Source organism: Anopheles stephensi, chromosome 2 (assembly GCF_013141755.1).
Source record: "Anopheles stephensi strain Indian chromosome 2, UCI_ANSTEP_V1.0, whole genome shotgun sequence".
NCBI lineage: Eukaryota > Metazoa > Arthropoda > Insecta > Diptera > Culicidae > Anopheles > Anopheles stephensi.
Genome location: NC_050202.1, coordinates 51,576,239 through 51,594,047, shown reverse-complemented (window position 1 = coordinate 51,594,047; position 17,809 = coordinate 51,576,239). Strand labels below are relative to the sequence as shown.

Sequence of the window (17,809 nt, the reverse complement as noted above, 5' to 3'; positions counted from 1 at the left end):
AATACCCTTCCAAATGATATCCGAATGATGGGTAAAATATTTTCCAAAGATGGATCAGAAAGGTTTCTCATCGCGCGCAATCACATCATCAGATCTTATATCATATCAAAAAAGAGAGTTGATCATGCAAGGCCCATCTCCTTACTAGCTCTTCGCAATTGGTCAGTCAGTTGGTTAGTTTGAATGAATAAATGCGCCAGAAGGTATGCAATACAAAAACTTAACTCAAGCTACCTTCATAGCTGTGCCGAAAAATGATCTCAAGTCGTTACTTGCATACTGTCAGGCGCTTAGCATTTTAAGTTCAAAATGCTGATCTCTTATGCTGCTAGTGTTAGTTTAACTACAAATTTTAGCATTTCAAGCATTTCTTTCACATAATTTACCCAAGAGCTAGAGTATCAATACGGTCTAGGGGGAACAGTCTGGAAGAATCTCTGTCCTATCTTCTTGATGCCTTTTAATAGCGTCAGGTATCGGTGTCTAGAGATAGATGCTTCCAGAATGCATAGGCAAAAAAAGTTATTTCCGGGACCGATCACGAGTTACGAGAGAAGTTATTTCCTCTGCTGAATTATGTGATCGACGGCAAGAAATCTCCTACCGTTGAACAATGTGAGATAGCTCTTTCCGGTGTACAATTCGCATTCCTGACTAAGCTAACTGGAAACGAAAACTGGACCTCCCGTCATGAATTCAGTTGCCAAAGTGATTGCGAATTTGTAGAACGTGTATGAATTTCTTCCACATCTGTATAGGTGGAAACAATATAAAATAAAGTTAAAAATACACAATCTTTACAACAAAAAATTGCTCATTATTGTGCCTCAGCTGTGCTTATCAGATCCAATAGAAGCGAGATGTGTTTTATCAACCAACGTGCCTCTCACACACTGCAATAGACATTGTTTGGTAGTGTTATCAACGCCATAGCAAAAAAGAAAAGAAACAACGTGCGATAACCCTCCAGTTTGTAGCGTAGTCGTTGGACGGTAAAGAACGTCGGAAGTGTTTCCCACCGGAAGTGATTTGCTGAGCAGGGAGAGCCAGCTGCACACTCGAAATGGCCAACTTTGAGTGGATCAATAGTGACCTGCTGACGGGGTTACTTGTAGAACAGCATGGAACCAGCTTCAGACGGCTTGTCTCGTATGAAGTGGCTTATGCCACGAAAAAGGGAGATAATTACGCGAGTGAAATGTACCGAGTGGCGCTACACTACGACATCGGTATGGATGTGAAGAAGAACATCATTCTTAAGGTAATCTGCACAAGAGTTTCTAGTGACACAAAACAAGCCAAAGCAACGGTTTGTCTTTAATTTGGGCAGGTTATGCCGTCCGGAGAGCTTCAGCAACAAGTGATGCAGGAAAACAACATCTACCAACGAGAGATCGTGATCTATGGTCAGATAATGGCCAACATCTACAAGTATCTGCGATCGTTTGGCGATGATTCGATCATATCACCGGTTTGTTTGACCACCACCAACACTCCCAAGCAGATGCTCGTGTTTGAAGATGCGCTTGATCAGGGATTCAAAATGGTTGATCGTCGCGCTGGGCTAGACTTGGATCATGCACGGTTGGTAATAGTAAAGCTCGCCAAACTGCACGCCTGCTCGCGGATCGTATACGAAGAGGATCCCGCACTGTTTGACCTCACGCTGGAAGGATGCATATCAGATGATCCCAAGAAGCAAACGTTCCTTCCCTACTATCGCCATTGCGTCCGTCAGGTGATGCGCTTGGTGGGGCAGTGGAACAAAAATGGACGATGGGACCAGATATTGCGAAAGCTGGAAAAACTTCAGCACAAGATCATCCCGTACGGGTGTGACGTTTATCGGCGTCGGGATGATTGCTTTAACGTGCTCAATCACAACGACATATGGGTTAACAACATGCTGTTCTCGTACGGCAAAGGAACGGGCGTGAAGGATGTGTTACTGCTCGATTATCAGCTGTCATTTTTTGGATCACCCGGGGTGGATCTTAATTTCTTCCTGTACGGTTCACTACGCCCCGAAGTTCGTGCGGCACACTTACCGGATTTGGTGCAGGTACGCGACTGCTCTGTTTGCCTTGCATCAATGTATTTGGAAAGTAATAAAATATTATCTCCCGTTAGCTGTATCATGCCACGCTTCGCACTACCCTGGAGCGGGTGCAGTACGGCGGAACAATTCCAACCCTGCCAGACATCCACGTGGAGATCATTCGCAAAGGGTTCCACCGTAAGTGGACGTGACATTAACCTTTGATAGCGATTCGTACGATAAGAAAGTTTACATTGCAAATATGCCGCTTCTTTCCCGGACAGGTGTAAACGCCGTCTTCCAACAGATGCCGATCGCGATGATGGAACGTTCGGAAGGCGTAGACATGGACCTTCTCCTCGGGGAAGGTGAACGAAGTGAGGCCTGTCGTTGAGAGATCTTCGATAATCCACGTTACGTCAGCATTTTGCCGGCACTACTGCAAGAGTTTGATCTAGGTGGTTACTTGGATTAATCATCGCTTAACGAGGATCGTGTGACGTTTGACAGGTGGAAAGTAAGGTCCGCCAACAGCAAGAGATAGCTTTCACCGTGCGCGGGCTGCCTAGCTAGCCGGTGACGTTAACTTGGAGGACTGTTAAGATAATAGAGACATTAAATATTTAGAAACAAACCACAGTCGGCTTGTTGCAAATTCCTTATGATTTATGAAGAATTGTGATGGACCTGCTGGACTTCTGTTAATGTATGTCTTGTCTGAATGTCTACTGGGACTATCACGCATACAGACCACTACACCACACACACATCAACACCTTCAAAGCCACGATCACGATCTTCACCTTAGTATATTCTCGTAGTAAATCCGCCTGCCTAGTACTTGTATTAGTGCGATCCGAAGTGCAAGATGTAAATGGTACTCCACAATGATTCAAATTGAAGTGCATCGCATTCACCAGTACCACGCCAAAGCTTCAATTGCACAACCAATTTTAGACCCAGCTCCATGGATGATTACTTTGCCGACTCCGTCCATTCCACCGTCTAGAGATCGCACACGGGACCAACAATTTATGACACTAAATCACTAGCTCCAGTCACACTTCCTAGGGTATAAAGACCTGCCGAGCTGGCCAGTGTTCGGTCACACATTCTTCAACGCATCTTGCACATACAGCTAGGTGTACCTGAGACAGTTTAACAGTACCACGGAAGATGCCTGAAACTACTGTACCGGCTTGCGAGAACGCATCATCAGATGCACCAGAATGGTTGAACGACAAGTACGTGGAGAAGATGTTACGCTGTGCGTTTAAGGATACATCGATAAAGGTTCGCCAACTGGATATATACTACGCCGTACCGAAGGGTAACAACTTCGCTAGCATCATCTTCCGTATCGGTGTTACGTACCACTCCAAGCAACAGGTAATATAGGCCCAACGAGAGCTATGGGAACAGATATTCAGGGGTTTTTCGCTCAACTTTTAGTACGAAATCACACGCACCTTCATCGTGAAGGGCATGATCACGGAGGGGATCGCGGGCGAGAAGCTACGCCAGTACGACGTTCAGCGCAAGGAGATGGACGTCTACCAGTTTGTCATTCCCGAGCTGAAGCTTATGATGAAATCGATCGGCGAGCCGGGCGAACTCTATCCAACCGCACTGATAGTGGATCGCAAGCGGGAGGCGATCATATTTAAGGACCTTGCACCGGAAGGCTACCGGATGGTGGATCGAACGCAGGGCATGGACATGGTCCACATGAAGATGGCCATCAAGCTGATGGCGAAGATGCATGCCGGGTCGCTGAAGCTGCAACAGCAGCAACCAACCATTTTCAAACCCTACAACATGTCGATCGTAACGCGCGAGTCGGACGCCTTCTATCCAATGTTTGTACACATCTTCGAGGCGCTCGTGGACGAGGTTGGCAAGTGGGGCTCGGAATGGGAGTACTATCACGCGAAGCTGCAGCAGCTGGCACCTAACTTTGTCGAGTACTCACAGCGCGTCATCGACAATGATCCTGCCAGCGATGATCTGTGCGTGTTCGTGCAGGGTGATCTGTGGGTGAACAACTTCCTGTACCGGTATGACGCGCAGGGTAAGCCGATTGACGCAGTGCTGCTAGATTTTCAGTACTGCTACTACGGTTCACCGATGATCGACTTTTGCTACCTGTACTATACCTCGGCCCGGGATGACATTCGGCAGAGTTGCTTCGACGAGCTGCTGCAGTACTACTACTACGAGCTGACGGGCTTCGCCGGCCGATTACAGTACGCTGGCAAGCTGCCAACGCTTTACCAGTTCTTGCAGCAGGCGTACCGAAAAATGTTCTACGGTAGGTGGATGCTTTCCGATACCATCATTTTCACTCAGCTAATAGCTGTTTCGTTTGCTCTCACAGCGGTATACTCCACCTTCATCGCACTACCGGTACAGATGAACGAAAATACCGAAAATGCCGATTTCGATGCGTTGATGTGCAGCGATGAGCGGGCCCACAACTTCAAGCGCATGGTAGTGGCGAACGTCAAATATCACGCCATTCTGCGCGGTCTACTACCACAGTTCGATCGGAAGGGATTGCTGGACAAGCTGGACTAGCTGCCAGGATCACCAAGCTCTTTTATATAAAGTTCCAATAAACACCAACTTTGTGGGGAGTTATACGCTCCAAAAAAAAGACAACGAAACCGACCCCCAAAAAAGGGTTTGGCCGGAAATCCCGCACTGATTACATGCCCGAACCACCCAAACCCCGAACTGATTAGCTAAGCAATGTCTGCTGAGGTGAATTGAATTATTGATAAGAGCAAACCAAATAAATAGACCAAATGGACTCCAAGAAAATTGATAACGAACCGTGCGTGCGGAACATCAAAATTGACAAATCTGTTCGAACATTTGATCTGAGACCTGCTTCTACCTTTGGAATAAATATCAATGACCTACTAACTTTAATACTTTATTCCTTTGTTAGTCGGTTGTCTGGTTGGATCAAGAAATACTGCAACGCACACTGCAAGCGTCCCCCCCATCTTCGAACACATCAGCTGGTGGATCAGAAAGGTGGAACCACAAGGCTTCAACTACACGATCCCACCATCCACCGTGGTCAACCGCGGTAACAAAATGGACAGGATTTCTACAAACTTTGGATTGCTAAATATCTCTTCGCGCACACGCACCGCTTCCTCGTGGTCGCCCAGCATATTCTCCGGTGTGGCCAGCTCACTATTTTCCAGTATCAGCGGCGGCACGATGCAGGTCGTTACGATGAGCGCTAGAGAAAACGAAATTAGCGAACGTGGAGATTAGCATCGTTATGCCGCTGTATGCAAATGCCGCACATACCGTGGTCGCGCTTGGATGCCATTTCCGTTCGCACGCGCGCTAAATCGGGCAGGGGACCGTCGTATTTAAATTGCTGCAATGCACCCGCCAGCTCGTCCGTGTACAGCTGCACGAGATCGTCGAATCCCGCCCGTTGGATGGCGCTGTTGGCCGATGAGTACAGCAGGTGGTTTAGGTCGAACGCTGGCGAACCGTAGAAGCTTTCCTGATAGTCCACCTTGGAATGGGAAAGTTACCAGGAAGTTAAATTTGAGCTCTTTTAGGACTTTTTTTTCCTTTAAACGTACCATAATCACATCACAAACTGTCGTCCCGTCCGCTTCGTACTTCCACAGCAGATTGTTAAGCCACATATCGCCATGGTTGAGCACGTTGAAGCCCGACTCATCACATTCGTAGCTTTTCGCCTCACGTTCGATCGCTTGCTCGAGGAAGGCGCGAAGAAATTCGGTGTACTGCGATAGCTCCGGAACGCGCACCGTTTGGTCGATACAGTGCTGTATAGCGTTGGCGTAGAACAGATGGATGGGATTCCCCTCGGTGGTAAAATTGGTGCTCGCCAGTCCGCTGAATAGGTCACGATTCTGTAATTAGGCACCATTGATCAATCAACCCCTGTTCCGTGTTCCACGATGTCGTAACCGACCTTCCGACCCAGCACAGCCGTTGCAGCGTGGAATTTCGCCAGCTTCTGCACAATCAATCGCATGTGGGGCTGATCGAGCCGATCGCGCCGCTCGGGCTGCCGATAACCCTTAACGGCTAAATCCTCCAGCACCAGGGCGTGCTCATCTTCGTAGATAAACCGTGGTGCGAATTGCGTACAATCACCGAAGCTGGTCAGTAGCTCCCGGACCGCTTTCATGACTGGCCCGTAAATCGTTTTCTCAATACCGAACACATTCAACTGATCCGCTTCCTCTGCCAGCTCCGCATTGGCTAGCTTCGTCTTCACGATTAACGACACCGTCTCCGGCTGGGTCAAGTCGGCGTTCGGACCCAGCGTGTAGTGTACGGTAGCACGCACGATCGCACTCATAAAGTTCTGCCCACCGGGACATCCGGCAGCCAGCTCGTAGCGCTGCACAGTTACATCGGCGTGCAGATAGGTTTCCAGCACGCGCGTAAAATAATCCCGATTAATCCACGTCGGTTCGGTCGGCGGGTCTTGCATGATGGATGGAACTGCCCTGGTAAACAGCGTAACTCTATACCTCTTCCGGCCGAATCGCACACACGCGATCAATCGCGATGCTCTTTCACAACTGGCCGCAACAAACAAACGCATCAATTTCCCAACTGACCGCGACTGTGGACGCATCGCACATATACGGACGGCCGTACAGAAGCATACCCACACCAACAAAACCATGCCCGCCGGCCATCACGGGGAAGGGAGACAGATTTAAACATCATGACGGCGGCGGCGGCGGCGGACGCGCCAGAATTGAATCATATGTTGTGCATCTCGCACCGTCACCGTTCCTTTATCGCACGCCATGGTGCAAAATGGCTCCAGTGGAATACACCCTGAACAGGGTAGCATCAGAAAACTGGGGACGCACAACCACTCCTGCACTGTCCACTGATAGGGTTCCTCCTGCAGGGTTTGTTGGACGTGTGCAAAGGTCGAGCTTTTCTTTTTTTGGTGATGGAACTTTAAGTCCGAGTTCGAGTTTCGGATCACTGAATCATTAAGGGTTTATCGGTGGACTTATAGTATGGAGCCATCTCCATAGAGCGATAGACAAAATAGGAGTATTCGATACTTCACACTAAAATTGAGCACCATCATCATCATCATCAGCTGGCTCTGGGATCAACCGGAACGGCCGAAAGGTTACATTGATCAATTGATCTTTCGCTGCCGAGCAATGACTTACAACAACAACAAAGAATTTTCCTCACGCTTCGTTTTCTTATCTTGGAGACGGTTTTATTGCAGATACCCATTATCAACTATTGCACCACATAATAGCCAAAAAAGCGGGTACGGCCACGCGTTCGCTGTGCCTTGGCACCAAGCACCGTAAAATTGGTCGCGTTCCAATGATGGTGCGAATCTGTGTCCCAGGCACGCTTCAACTCCCGATCCCACAAGCACAGGAACGTTATCGACTCGGACCCAGCAGTACAATCGCATCATGCTGACGTACAACGATACCACACGCTAGACACTTGATAACGTGCCCTGATGCAGGAATCGCGTTAGCTCGGTATGCATTAGCTTCTTGAACTCGGGATTGTTGAGCACCGGATTGTCGATTTCACCCTTCAGCAATCCCTCGATATCGATCGCATTTTGATCCATGTACCGGAACGAGCTGAAGATGGCGTAGTGGAACATTTCTGGGGAAAAGAAATTTTGAATCAGTCAAAGCAACGCTGATCAGTCACTCTGGTCACCCAAGCTTACCGAGTCCTGCGAAACGGAGCAGCTCTATCTGCAGATCGAGCAACGTTGGAATCTTGCCCAGGTAACCCAACCGCTTCAGCAGATCGGCAAACTGCTGATAGTACATGTAGATCAACTCGGACCGATGCTTATCCTTAATCTCCTGCGTCGGTATCATATCGAGCAGATAGTACAGATCGATCGCAGGTGTAGTCCAGCAGCAGATCTGATAGTCGAGCAGTATCGTGTCCGTGTGGCGTCCTTCCGCATCGACCTTGTGCAGCATATTTTTACTATGGAAGTCACCGTGTATTAGCACATTCTGGTACGTTTTGGTTGGGTTGTACAGTGACACGTAAAAGTCGCGCAGATTCGCCTTAAACTTCTCCAAAGGTTGGGCAAATTGAGCAAACTCGGGGTAGGAGGCTGTTAGCTGCATCAAGTCACCGAACCCCTTGTTGATCATTCCTTCGAACGCCATAAACTTTTCACCCATGGAGTAACCGTGCCTTCCGGCGAATGTTGGATCCTAAAACGGGCAATTGCAACTTTGAAGTATACATCTTCAAATCTCGTTTTGTTGCTCTTACTGTGCCCTCTATCATGATCGATGCGGCATGGAACATGGCTATGTCCTTCACTATCGGCTTCATGTCATCGAAAGTGCTAATAAAATCGCCCATCACCCATCCCTGATCACTGATGTCCTCCAGTATCAGGATGGTCCGTGGTTTCAGCGTACCGTAGATGTATCTGTAACGGAAGCCAGATCGTTCTCAACACATTCGTTTTCTGGTGGGACACTCCACCTTACCGCGGATATTTGTACTCCTCTCCAATTTCCTTCAACATTCGTGCCATCTCCGGTAGCGTCCGGCTGTACATGTCAATTTCGATCGCAAACATTCCATCATCGTCCAGCAGATCCTTCTTCATGCCGTCCGCTTCCGGTTTCGTTTTCATGATGATGTTCAACGATTGTTCCTCATTGTTGCGCTTCGATCGATACTTCACCGTGGTACGGAACATGACACTTGCGTAATGGTCACCTTTGTTCGTACCTGGTCGCAAAACACACGCGCCCGTAAGTTCGATCGTTGGATCATTATTCGATTCACGCATCACATTGCAGAAGAACTCATCGTTCAACCAGGCCGGAGCCTCAAGCTCGTCCAGATTGTACGTCATCCCGGGAGCACTATTACTTGTTGGCAAAAAAAAGCACAGATTAGCACCAATCAACAAGCGGCAGGAGGATATGTCTTCCAGAGCAACCGCCACAGAACTGACCTTGCCGTTAGAAATCTCTCATCTTTAAATAGAAAGGCGCTACTTCAACGCTCTTTTATCTTTTGCTTTACAGCTGCGTGTGTGTGGTTGTGTGCCAAAGTAGTAGATAAGTTTGCTAAACCACTCCAAAGCCTCCCCACCCTAGCGCCATAACGTCCACGGCGTAAGCGTAAAACAGCAACAATTATTAATGAAACTCAATTGGAATGTGATCGTCGCTACTGTGCGTCCACGTCGCGCTATCTGTTCCAGCGCTAGTGAGCAACGACACTTGGAGGAGGAATGATTTGCTGTTTTGCATGTTTTGCATGCCGCATGTCATCTGTTTTGGGTTGATTGCGTGGCAATCAAGTAATAATTAACTCTTGTATACAAACAATCAGCTGTATGGTAAAAATATGTTGAGGCATAGGAAAAAAAGTTATATGCCTTCCTCTTAATCTCTTTCAGAAGAATTCTGGTTAAATAGGTTAAGAATGGATACAAAGAATTCAAATAGGCACCCCTATTATATGGGACTACTCGTTAAAATAGTCTAGTAATTCATGCACCCAGATGTAAAACAACATAGTAGTATCAGAAATGTACTATACGAACTGTTCCAGTACTTATATGCGCACTCACTAACTCAGTACGAACGCATGCTACAGATTCATGTACAGAAGCATTGTTGGCCCTGTCCATGTGAAACAACAAAGCACGAAGAACTTGCTAGACGTGCTCTACAATCTATGTCGCCTCAAATTAGACAACTAGACGCTGGTAACCGCAATACGCAAAGTATTTTTGAATGCAACCGAAGGCCAAGAACGCAAAGCGATTGAAGTACCTGATTAGTACATTAGTAGAGTGTGCTACAGAATAGTAGTGTGTAGATGAAATTGAGTCCACGATTATTGATGAATAACTACCATAAGCAGTTAAGTCAAAGCTGATGACAACTGGAGTGTGTGTGTGTGTTTTAAATCATACAGAACGCCCTGGCTTGCCTAACATTATTTTACACCTTTCGCTATAGTTGGAAGACATTCCCTAGTCCGAATCGTAAAAAGGCACCTTATCTCGGGTGTTTTTGGTTGTTAAGTTGCATGACGTTCCCCAAATGTCACCATCCAAAGTCCTTTTCCTGGCGAAAATTTACATCGTGAGGGAACACCTTATCCCGAGTGTATTCGGACACTTCGTTGCCAAGTATTCCGTAACCCATATGCGAAGTCCTGATCTCTGATGTCGATTGTACTAGGTTGCCTTGAGCTCTTACAATCTTAGTTCTATGTTTGTGCGTGACCTCCTTTTTATTTTTCGTTAAAGAGTCTGTCTATTGAGCTTCAATCGGAGCTACTTCCACAGTGCCGTACCGAGCCCTTGACCTATGGCGATCATTAAAAGTGCTTTCAGCCATTTATTCATACATGCGAGGTACAACACATACAAGACAGAGTCGAAGTAGAAGTTAATGGAAGTAAGGAGAGAGAAGGAACAATTTAGGACAGTTTTGAGGTAGGCCTCATCTGCTTCTGCTAGCAAGTCCCGTATCGGAATCACACAAAACCTTAGAAGAAGAGGCCGCCGCCACATACTTAAGACTCGGTCTGTTCTATACCCTGGAAATGTGCGACTTGTGCGAAATGGTTGGAACCTAAGTCTAGACATCATTCAAATGAACGCACGATCTCCCAAGTTGTCATGGAAACTTGAAGGCTTGGTTTCTTGAACATTTGGGGAGTGATCCTTCGACCCACACAGATAGATTGTGTCTGATTGAAAGATCAGCACTTTCGATGACATAAAGCCGAAAACTGATTAAATAACGTCCAAGTGTTGTTTATTTTCGCTAACTTAAGTAAATGTCCTGAAACACTCCAGGGACTGTTGGTAAAGCAAGCCAAATGAACCATGTGTTCATAAATTTCCCTGGTGAAGGAATCGCGTCAGCTCCGTGTGTATAAGCTTCCTATACTCTGGATTTTCCGTGACAGCATGCTGAATCTCTCCTTTAAGCAATGCCTCGATATCGATCAACGTTGTGTCCGTGTAGCGAAACGAAATGAAGACAGCATAGTGGAACAGTTCTGATGGGCGATAAAAAAAAACATCACATTAGCGTCACGTTGATGCCGGTACGTCGATCACACACTACTCACCAAGTCCCGCGTATCGGAGAAGCTCTAGCTGCAAATCTAACAGGGACGGTATCTTTCCCTTGAACCCTAACCGCTTCAACAGATCACTGTACTGTTGGTAGTATGAATATATCAACTCCGAACGATGCTTATCCTTAACCTCTTGCGTCGGTATCAAGTCGAGCAGGTAGTACAGATCGATCGCTGGTGATGTCCAGCAGCAGATCTGATAGTCGAGCAGTAATGTATCGGTAATCCTTCCAGCAGAATCAGTTTTGTGCATAAGATTCTTAACATGACAATCGCCGTGGATGAGCACATTCTGGTACGTTTTGGATTGTTTGAAAAGGGAGTCGAAAAATTGCGGTAACGTTTCTTGATACTTCATCAACGGTTTGGCAAAGTGAGCAAACTCCGGGTAGGACGCCGTTAGCTGCATCAAGTCACCGAACCCCTTCCTGATCAGACCCTCGAGGCCTATGAATTTGTTAGCCATCGAATGGCGATACTTGGCGGCGAATGTAGGATCCTACCGGGAAGGCTTATCGTGAGTAGGGATAATAAGGTGGTGGTAATACAGCAAAGGAAACACTTACCGAGCTTTCTATCATGACCGATGCGGCATGAAGCAGCGCCACATTTCTTACTATCGGCTTCATGCCGTCCAGTGTGTCGATCATGTCTCCCATTGCCCATCCCTGATCACTGATGTCCTCCAGAATGATTATTGGGCGTGGTTTCAGCGTACCGTAGATGTATCTGTAACGGAAGCCAGATCGTTCACAACACATTCGTTTTCTGGTGGGACACTCCTCCATACCGCGGATACTTGTACTCCTCTCCAATTTCCTTCAACATTCGTGCCATCTCCGGTAGTGTCCGGCTGTACATGTCAACTTCGATCGCAAACAGTCCGTCATCTTCAAGCAGCTCCTTCTTAAGGCCGTCTGCTTCCGGTTTCGTTTTCATGATGATTTTTAACGTTTCTTCTCCCTTCGTACAGCTGGATCGATACTTCACAGTCGTGCGGAACATGACACTTGCGTAATGGTCACCTTTGTTCGTACCTGGTCGCAAAACACACGCACCCGTAAGCTCGATCGTTGGATCATTATTCGATTCACGCATCACATTGCAGAAGAACTCATCGTTCAACCAGGCCGGTGCCTGAAGCTCGTCCAGATTATACGTCATCTCGTAGCACTCTGCTCTTGCACTAAACTGGCCAACCTTAAATAGGAAACCAACGCTGCTACGTAAGGAATGGCTATCGGAGATACTCATACAGTCGTGGTTAATGATATTTATTTGGAAAATCTTCGCCTAAAGCCGAACCTAAAACAATGTTTGCAAATATTCCGAACAGTCTCGAATCGAGCTCGGTATCTGACTAAGGAAGTTAGGCGATTTACGCTCACGCAGCGAGCACGTTTCGCTCGATGAGTTTAATTCGTTCCGTTAGCTACATTTTGCCGTAGAACGAAAGCGTTATTTTCATACAAGCCCCCAAGAGAACGGATCGATTGGATGCAGTATTTTGCCTTGAACGCTTTCTGAGTCCAAGTCTAGAGTGAGAGGAGCCTCAATCAACACTATGGCGCAATAGCAACGATCGTGAGGTGAGTAAGAAGTACTTTGCTTTTATTTTTAAATAAGACAATGTTGAGATTAATTTTCGAATCTTTTTTCCAATAAGAATGTTGAAAATGCTTTCATTTAAACTACGTGACCAGAATGCAGTTTAAGCAACTCTTCAGTGTACGAATCATCACGAAACCTTAGATGGATGAGATTTAGAGGCAACGCCTTATTCGATTATACCCCAGTACAAAAATCTTGGCAATTCCGTCCTAATCGTTGCTTTAAACTCTTCCAGCTGCAGTGCAGGGTTCTCGATACGCCCCAGGAAGAACGCCTCCGAGTCCACCTTGGACAAATCGGTATACCGAAAGGCGGAAAACACGATGTAGTGGAAAAGTTCTGTGAAAGAAGCAGAATTCTATATCAATACCTATTCACCACAACAACAAAAAACTTCCACTTTTACCTACCAAGTTCCCCGTTCCGTAGCATTTCTGCATGAAGCTCAGTTAAGGAGGGAATCTTTCCGCCATAGTTCAACCGACGAAGCACACTGCTAAACTTCCCATAATACCGATGAATGATTGCATCCCGATGGCTGGACTTTACCGATTGCTCCGGTATCATGTACGTGAGATAGAACAGATCGACCACCTGCGAGCTCCAGCTACACATCTGATAGTCCACAAACATTGTCTCGACGATTCGCTCGCCAGTCAGCAGGTGGAGTAAGTTTTTGAAATGAAAATCCCCATGTATCAACACATTGGCACAGGATTCCGAGGTGGCGTATGCCGCACGTAAGCTGTCGTCGATCCTTCCGTGGAACTTTAGCACCGGTTCGACCAGCTCGGGAAGGTTCAAGGTATAGCGGAGAAAGCGTACAAACGAATGGAAGCAGGCGTCGGTCATGCTACGCATCGTCCGAATGGTATCTGCGATCGTGCAGCGATAGTCGGTCCCAAATTGGGATCCTTAAAGAAATTAGTACTTGGATTAGTAGCCATTCTGGAAGATCCGTCCCAGCTAACTTACATTCGCTTGCATTACTATAGATGCGGCATGAAACTTCGCGATGGCATCGATCGTTGGTTGTAGATCCTCGAAGCTTTTAAGCAACCCCTTCATTGTCCAGCCTTGCGGACTCACATCTTCCAGGATGATGATCGTGTGGGGAGTCTTGGATGCGAAGATTAAGCTGTATTACATTGAAAGTGTTATTTCCCAACAAACTCTCACTATTCCTTCAACACCTTACTTTGGATACTTATACTCCTCGCCGATGCTTCCCATCAGTCGCGCCATCTCGGGAAGTACCCGGGTGTACATACGAATTTCTTTGCCAAAAAAATCCTCATCATCCAGCAGCTCCTTCTTCATACCTTCGGCCACGGGCTTTATCTTCATGATAAGATTGATCGATTTCTCGACACCGCCGGTCTGGTAACGGAACGTCGTTCTGTACATAACGCTTGCAAAATGATCACCCGCCTTTGTGCCGGGCCGTAGCTGACACGTTCCCACCAGCCGAACCGCTGGATCACGTTCGTACTCGCACAAAACATGCTGGAAAAATTCTTCATTTAGCCAGCCTGGTGACGATAGTTCATCGTGGTTGAACTCCATCATTAAGAACGATTGCACACGCAACGAAATAGAACCGAACGCTAAGAGAAGAGTGATGAGCTGATGGGCGGCGTATTCGGGCCGCCTTTGAGCTAATGATTGTTGAGTCTCGATGGGCTTTCAGACACACAGTTTTATTATGATTTTGCTAGCGTGTGGTAGTGCAAGGCGTGGATGTGGTGTTTAATGAGATAAATAAAAATAAAAGTTAGCAATGTGAGTGTGAAGTTCAACACGCAGCGATAAACTTTACAGGGTCGTGCACATGTTTGGCAGGTGTCTGAGGAATTAAATATTTGCGAAAAATAATTCTACATTTATTGGACAGTTAACTCATTTGACCAAAACAATATTTTGTGTCGCTTTGATAAATTAAATTTAAACCATGGCTTGTTTTCTTCTTCTAGCGAGCATTAATGCCGTACACACATACGACCAATTGAGGTAGCAACTCATATCCAGGAACTCCAAGATACAAGATCTTTCATTATGATCTCTATACGTTTCCTGTTTGGTGGCATAGTAGGTCGTTCATCGGAAGCCGGAAATTGCAGGATAAAGGTTTCCTAAGGCTTTTTAGTTCCAAAGCAGTAGAAAATGAAAAACATTGACACCAACGTCAAAGGCTCTTAGAATATTTTGCACTTAGGTCAAAGTTATATTCCTGTCAGATTTCCTACCAGTTCGGACAGCATGTCCTCTGTTATTTCGTAATATCCTATGTAAGGGGTGGCCCGGTGGTGAAGCTGACAACTGCGACTGTCTTCATAAGGCAGTCCCTTCTTCCTCTTTGGCACTACAACCTCGCGAGGTCTCGGCCTGCCATTTCAGGCTTTCTGTGACTTGGTTGATCCGTAGCAAAGTAGAGAGCCCTCCGTACGGGGAGGCGGCCTGGATGGGACCCCGGTCCTGCCGTGTGAAGACCGGCGCCACTGTCGCTACCTCTGCCACCGGACCGCCCCAAGGCAGTACCGACGATCAAATCCCATCTGGACCGTTCCCCCGTAATGAGGACTTACTATCCAGCTACGAAGTATCATTAAGTCTATTAAGCAAGAAATGGCAGGCATGACCTAAGAGCTCATCAGACAAAAGAAGAAGAAGAAGATCCCGTGTTATTTGACGTTCTCTGAAAAAAATTGAAGCCAAACAAATTTGTAATTTAGCCTTCCTCAAAAAACTGGAAACCCGAACTGTTTGGATGAGTATTTCGTATGAAAGACTTTCTCCCGACAACGCTCAGGCAGAAGGCTAGCTGCAGGGATAGATCATAGTATAAGCCTACTAGACAGATGTTTGAGTACCTGATCACTTTGACGTAGGCATATCTTCCGCCTATCAGGTTGTTTAGTCCCGAGAGACTCGATCATTGATCAGCCCCGAATTCCGTAAGGACATCGAATAACAACTTCGCCAAGCACAGTCAACAAATTCATCTCTTAGGGGGCCTCCAACATTCATTTTGCTTAGAGCCTGCAAGAAGCTTGATCTGAGACTAGATAGCAGTCATCTTGTCAGAAAACTCCATTTAAAATAACGATGTTATTTATAAAAACTTCTCAATTTTAGTGTTTACTGTGTTTTCTTCACCTCTTTCACAACTACATCCATCGATTGTACGTCCACGCACGCACCAATATGTTTCCGCACATCTACAATGTTTCGCGTTCGACCACAAATAGAAATGCGATAAGATAACGTTATGTAATGATTGTTGTTTACTTTTTAATTCCTCCATATTGCGACCATTCACGGTCGCGCTCCTCCACCACAGCTCACGTGGTACACACCGTGCGCAAACACTACGCTTCCAGCACACCTTGATGAAGGAACCTTGTCAATACGTCGCGCATCACACGTCGATACACGGGACTGCTGGCCGCCGGATTGCTCGCTTTGCCCGATAGCATCGCTTCAAAATCAATCTTCGAACGGTCGACAAACCGATACGGGTACAGAGCTACGTAGTGGAACAACTCGATCGCACCCTTCCGTAGCAACTCGATGTGTAGTTCCTGCAGGGAGGTAATACGTCCCAACCATCCGAGCTGGAGCAGAAGGCGCCGGAACTCTTCGTAGTACAGATAGATCATTGCTTCCCGATGCTGTTCCTTAACTCCTTGCTCGACGATCGTATCGAGCAGATAGTACAGATCGACGGCCGGTGTTGTCCAGCTACAAATTTGGTAGTCGATAAGCATCGTGTCACCGACACGCCCGTCCGGTGTATGCTGGTGAAGCAGATTTTTCGAATGGAAATCTCCATGAACCAGCACGTTGAGACAGTTGGACGACGGAGCGTAGCTTTGAACGAGATTGTCAAGCAATTTGCGTTGCTGGCGTTCCACCGGTTGGATCAAATGTTCAAATCCTTCCGTTGTTCGCATAAAGTCCAGCAGATCCTTGAAGCTTTTCGCCAACATTCCGTTCAGGGGTTTAAACTTTTCGGCCACATCACAGCGGTGCTGGGTACTGAAGGATGAGTCCTGGGAGGAAAAGATTCTAATTTAATGTAACCGATCCAGAATCGTTTCGTTGGCGATCTTACATCGTGCTCCATAATGACGGATGCTGCATGAAATTTAGCAATCGATTTGATCGCCGGGATGGCCTCCTCCATAGAAGTAAGATATCCTCCCGTTTTCCATCCTTGCGCACTAACGTCTTCCAGCACGAGAATGGTGTACGGTCGGTCCGCTGCATAAACGAGCCTACAATTCAAGCAACATCCGTTTTATAAATCCTTAGTTATTAGGACAGCCAATCGCCACTCACCGAGGGTAGCAGAACGTCTCACCAATCTCCTCAAGCCGTCGCTTCATCTCTGGCAACACTTTACTGTAGATCTGTATCTCTCTCAGAAACAGATCTCCACCTGTTTCCAGCACATCCTTCTTCAGCCCAGCCTGGTACGGTTTGATCTTCATGATCACGTCCAGCGATGCTTCCCTGTCCGGCTGGCATCGATAGTGGATCGTCGTCCGGTACATGACGCTAGCGAAATGTTCACCGGGCTTTGTACCCGCTCGTAGCTTACACCCATGACACAACTGTGCACCGGAATCGTGGGTAAACTCTCGTATCACTCGCAGGAAGAACTCATCATTCAACCAGCTGGGTGCCTCACGTTCATCCCCTGGAACCTGCATCGTATGATGGCGCCTGAAAACTATCGAAACGAATAACTGCACTAAGTAGCGTTCGATTCGCTTTTGGGAGCTAGTATTTATAACATGCGCCGGATCTCTCCCTACTCCACACGGGAGCTATCTGGTGGGCCATTGGGAACAGTATCATGATAGAATGGGTGATAAGATGCCAGGTACCTGTACATCGGTCAGTATTGTTGAAACGTGTGAAACAATTTACATCAGACTAGCCATCGAGGGCGACTACGGGCATTAGAGGTTGAAAATAGATAGCGATCGA

At 46.9% G+C, this 17,809-nt stretch overlaps 5 protein-coding genes across 6 annotated transcripts; 2 read left to right on the top strand and 3 right to left on the bottom strand.

The window, feature by feature from the left end:
• Nucleotides 1-414: 414 nt before the first annotated feature.
• Nucleotides 415-2,677, top strand: LOC118502658. The gene is made up of 4 exons (XM_036035109.1): nucleotides 415-1,261; nucleotides 1,331-2,062; nucleotides 2,131-2,236; nucleotides 2,323-2,677. The coding sequence occupies exons 1-4, from the start codon at nucleotides 1,064-1,066 to the stop codon at nucleotides 2,430-2,432; spliced, it is 1,146 nt and encodes a 381-aa protein (XP_035891002.1). The 5' UTR covers nucleotides 415-1,063; the 3' UTR covers nucleotides 2,433-2,677.
• A 428-nt stretch (nucleotides 2,678-3,105) lies between these two features.
• Nucleotides 3,106-4,972, top strand: LOC118502656. Its single transcript, XM_036035107.1, has 3 exons — nucleotides 3,106-3,427; nucleotides 3,491-4,349; nucleotides 4,416-4,972. The coding sequence occupies exons 1-3, from the start codon at nucleotides 3,215-3,217 to the stop codon at nucleotides 4,613-4,615; spliced, it is 1,272 nt and encodes a 423-aa protein (XP_035891000.1). The 5' UTR covers nucleotides 3,106-3,214; the 3' UTR covers nucleotides 4,616-4,972.
• On the bottom strand, nucleotides 4,956-9,073 carry LOC118502412. The gene is made up of 8 exons (XM_036034636.1): nucleotides 8,575-9,073; nucleotides 8,351-8,513; nucleotides 7,782-8,289; nucleotides 7,542-7,714; nucleotides 6,012-6,740; nucleotides 5,653-5,949; nucleotides 5,366-5,582; nucleotides 4,956-5,294 (listed from the first exon to the last, which is right to left on the bottom strand). The coding sequence occupies exons 1-8, from the start codon at nucleotides 8,946-8,948 to the stop codon at nucleotides 5,101-5,103; spliced, it is 2,655 nt and encodes an 884-aa protein (XP_035890529.1). The 5' UTR covers nucleotides 8,949-9,073; the 3' UTR covers nucleotides 4,956-5,100.
• A 1,791-nt stretch (nucleotides 9,074-10,864) lies between these two features.
• Nucleotides 10,865-17,614, bottom strand: LOC118502411. Its single transcript, XM_036034635.1, has 11 exons — nucleotides 17,156-17,614; nucleotides 16,929-17,091; nucleotides 16,187-16,866; nucleotides 14,013-14,213; nucleotides 13,790-13,952; nucleotides 13,225-13,603; nucleotides 13,035-13,153; nucleotides 11,994-12,496; nucleotides 11,770-11,932; nucleotides 11,195-11,702; nucleotides 10,865-11,122 (listed from the first exon to the last, which is right to left on the bottom strand). Exons 1-11 carry the CDS (start codon nucleotides 17,527-17,529, stop codon nucleotides 10,953-10,955), a joined length of 3,423 nt encoding a protein of 1,140 aa, XP_035890528.1. The 5' UTR covers nucleotides 17,530-17,614; the 3' UTR covers nucleotides 10,865-10,952.
• Nucleotides 12,456-14,518, bottom strand: LOC118502654. Of its 2 annotated transcripts, none has more exons than XM_036035106.1 (4): nucleotides 14,013-14,464; nucleotides 13,790-13,952; nucleotides 13,225-13,689; nucleotides 12,456-13,153 (listed from the first exon to the last, which is right to left on the bottom strand). In XM_036035106.1, the coding sequence occupies exons 1-3, from the start codon at nucleotides 14,381-14,383 to the stop codon at nucleotides 13,663-13,665; spliced, it is 561 nt and encodes a 186-aa protein (XP_035890999.1). In that variant the 5' UTR covers nucleotides 14,384-14,464; the 3' UTR covers nucleotides 12,456-13,153; nucleotides 13,225-13,662. The 2 variants fall into 2 exon arrangements, with proteins under 2 accessions (XP_035890999.1, XP_035890998.1); XM_036035105.1 differs by having other exon boundaries at nucleotides 12,463-13,153; nucleotides 13,225-13,728; nucleotides 14,013-14,518.
• Nucleotides 17,615-17,809: the final 195 nt, after the last annotated feature.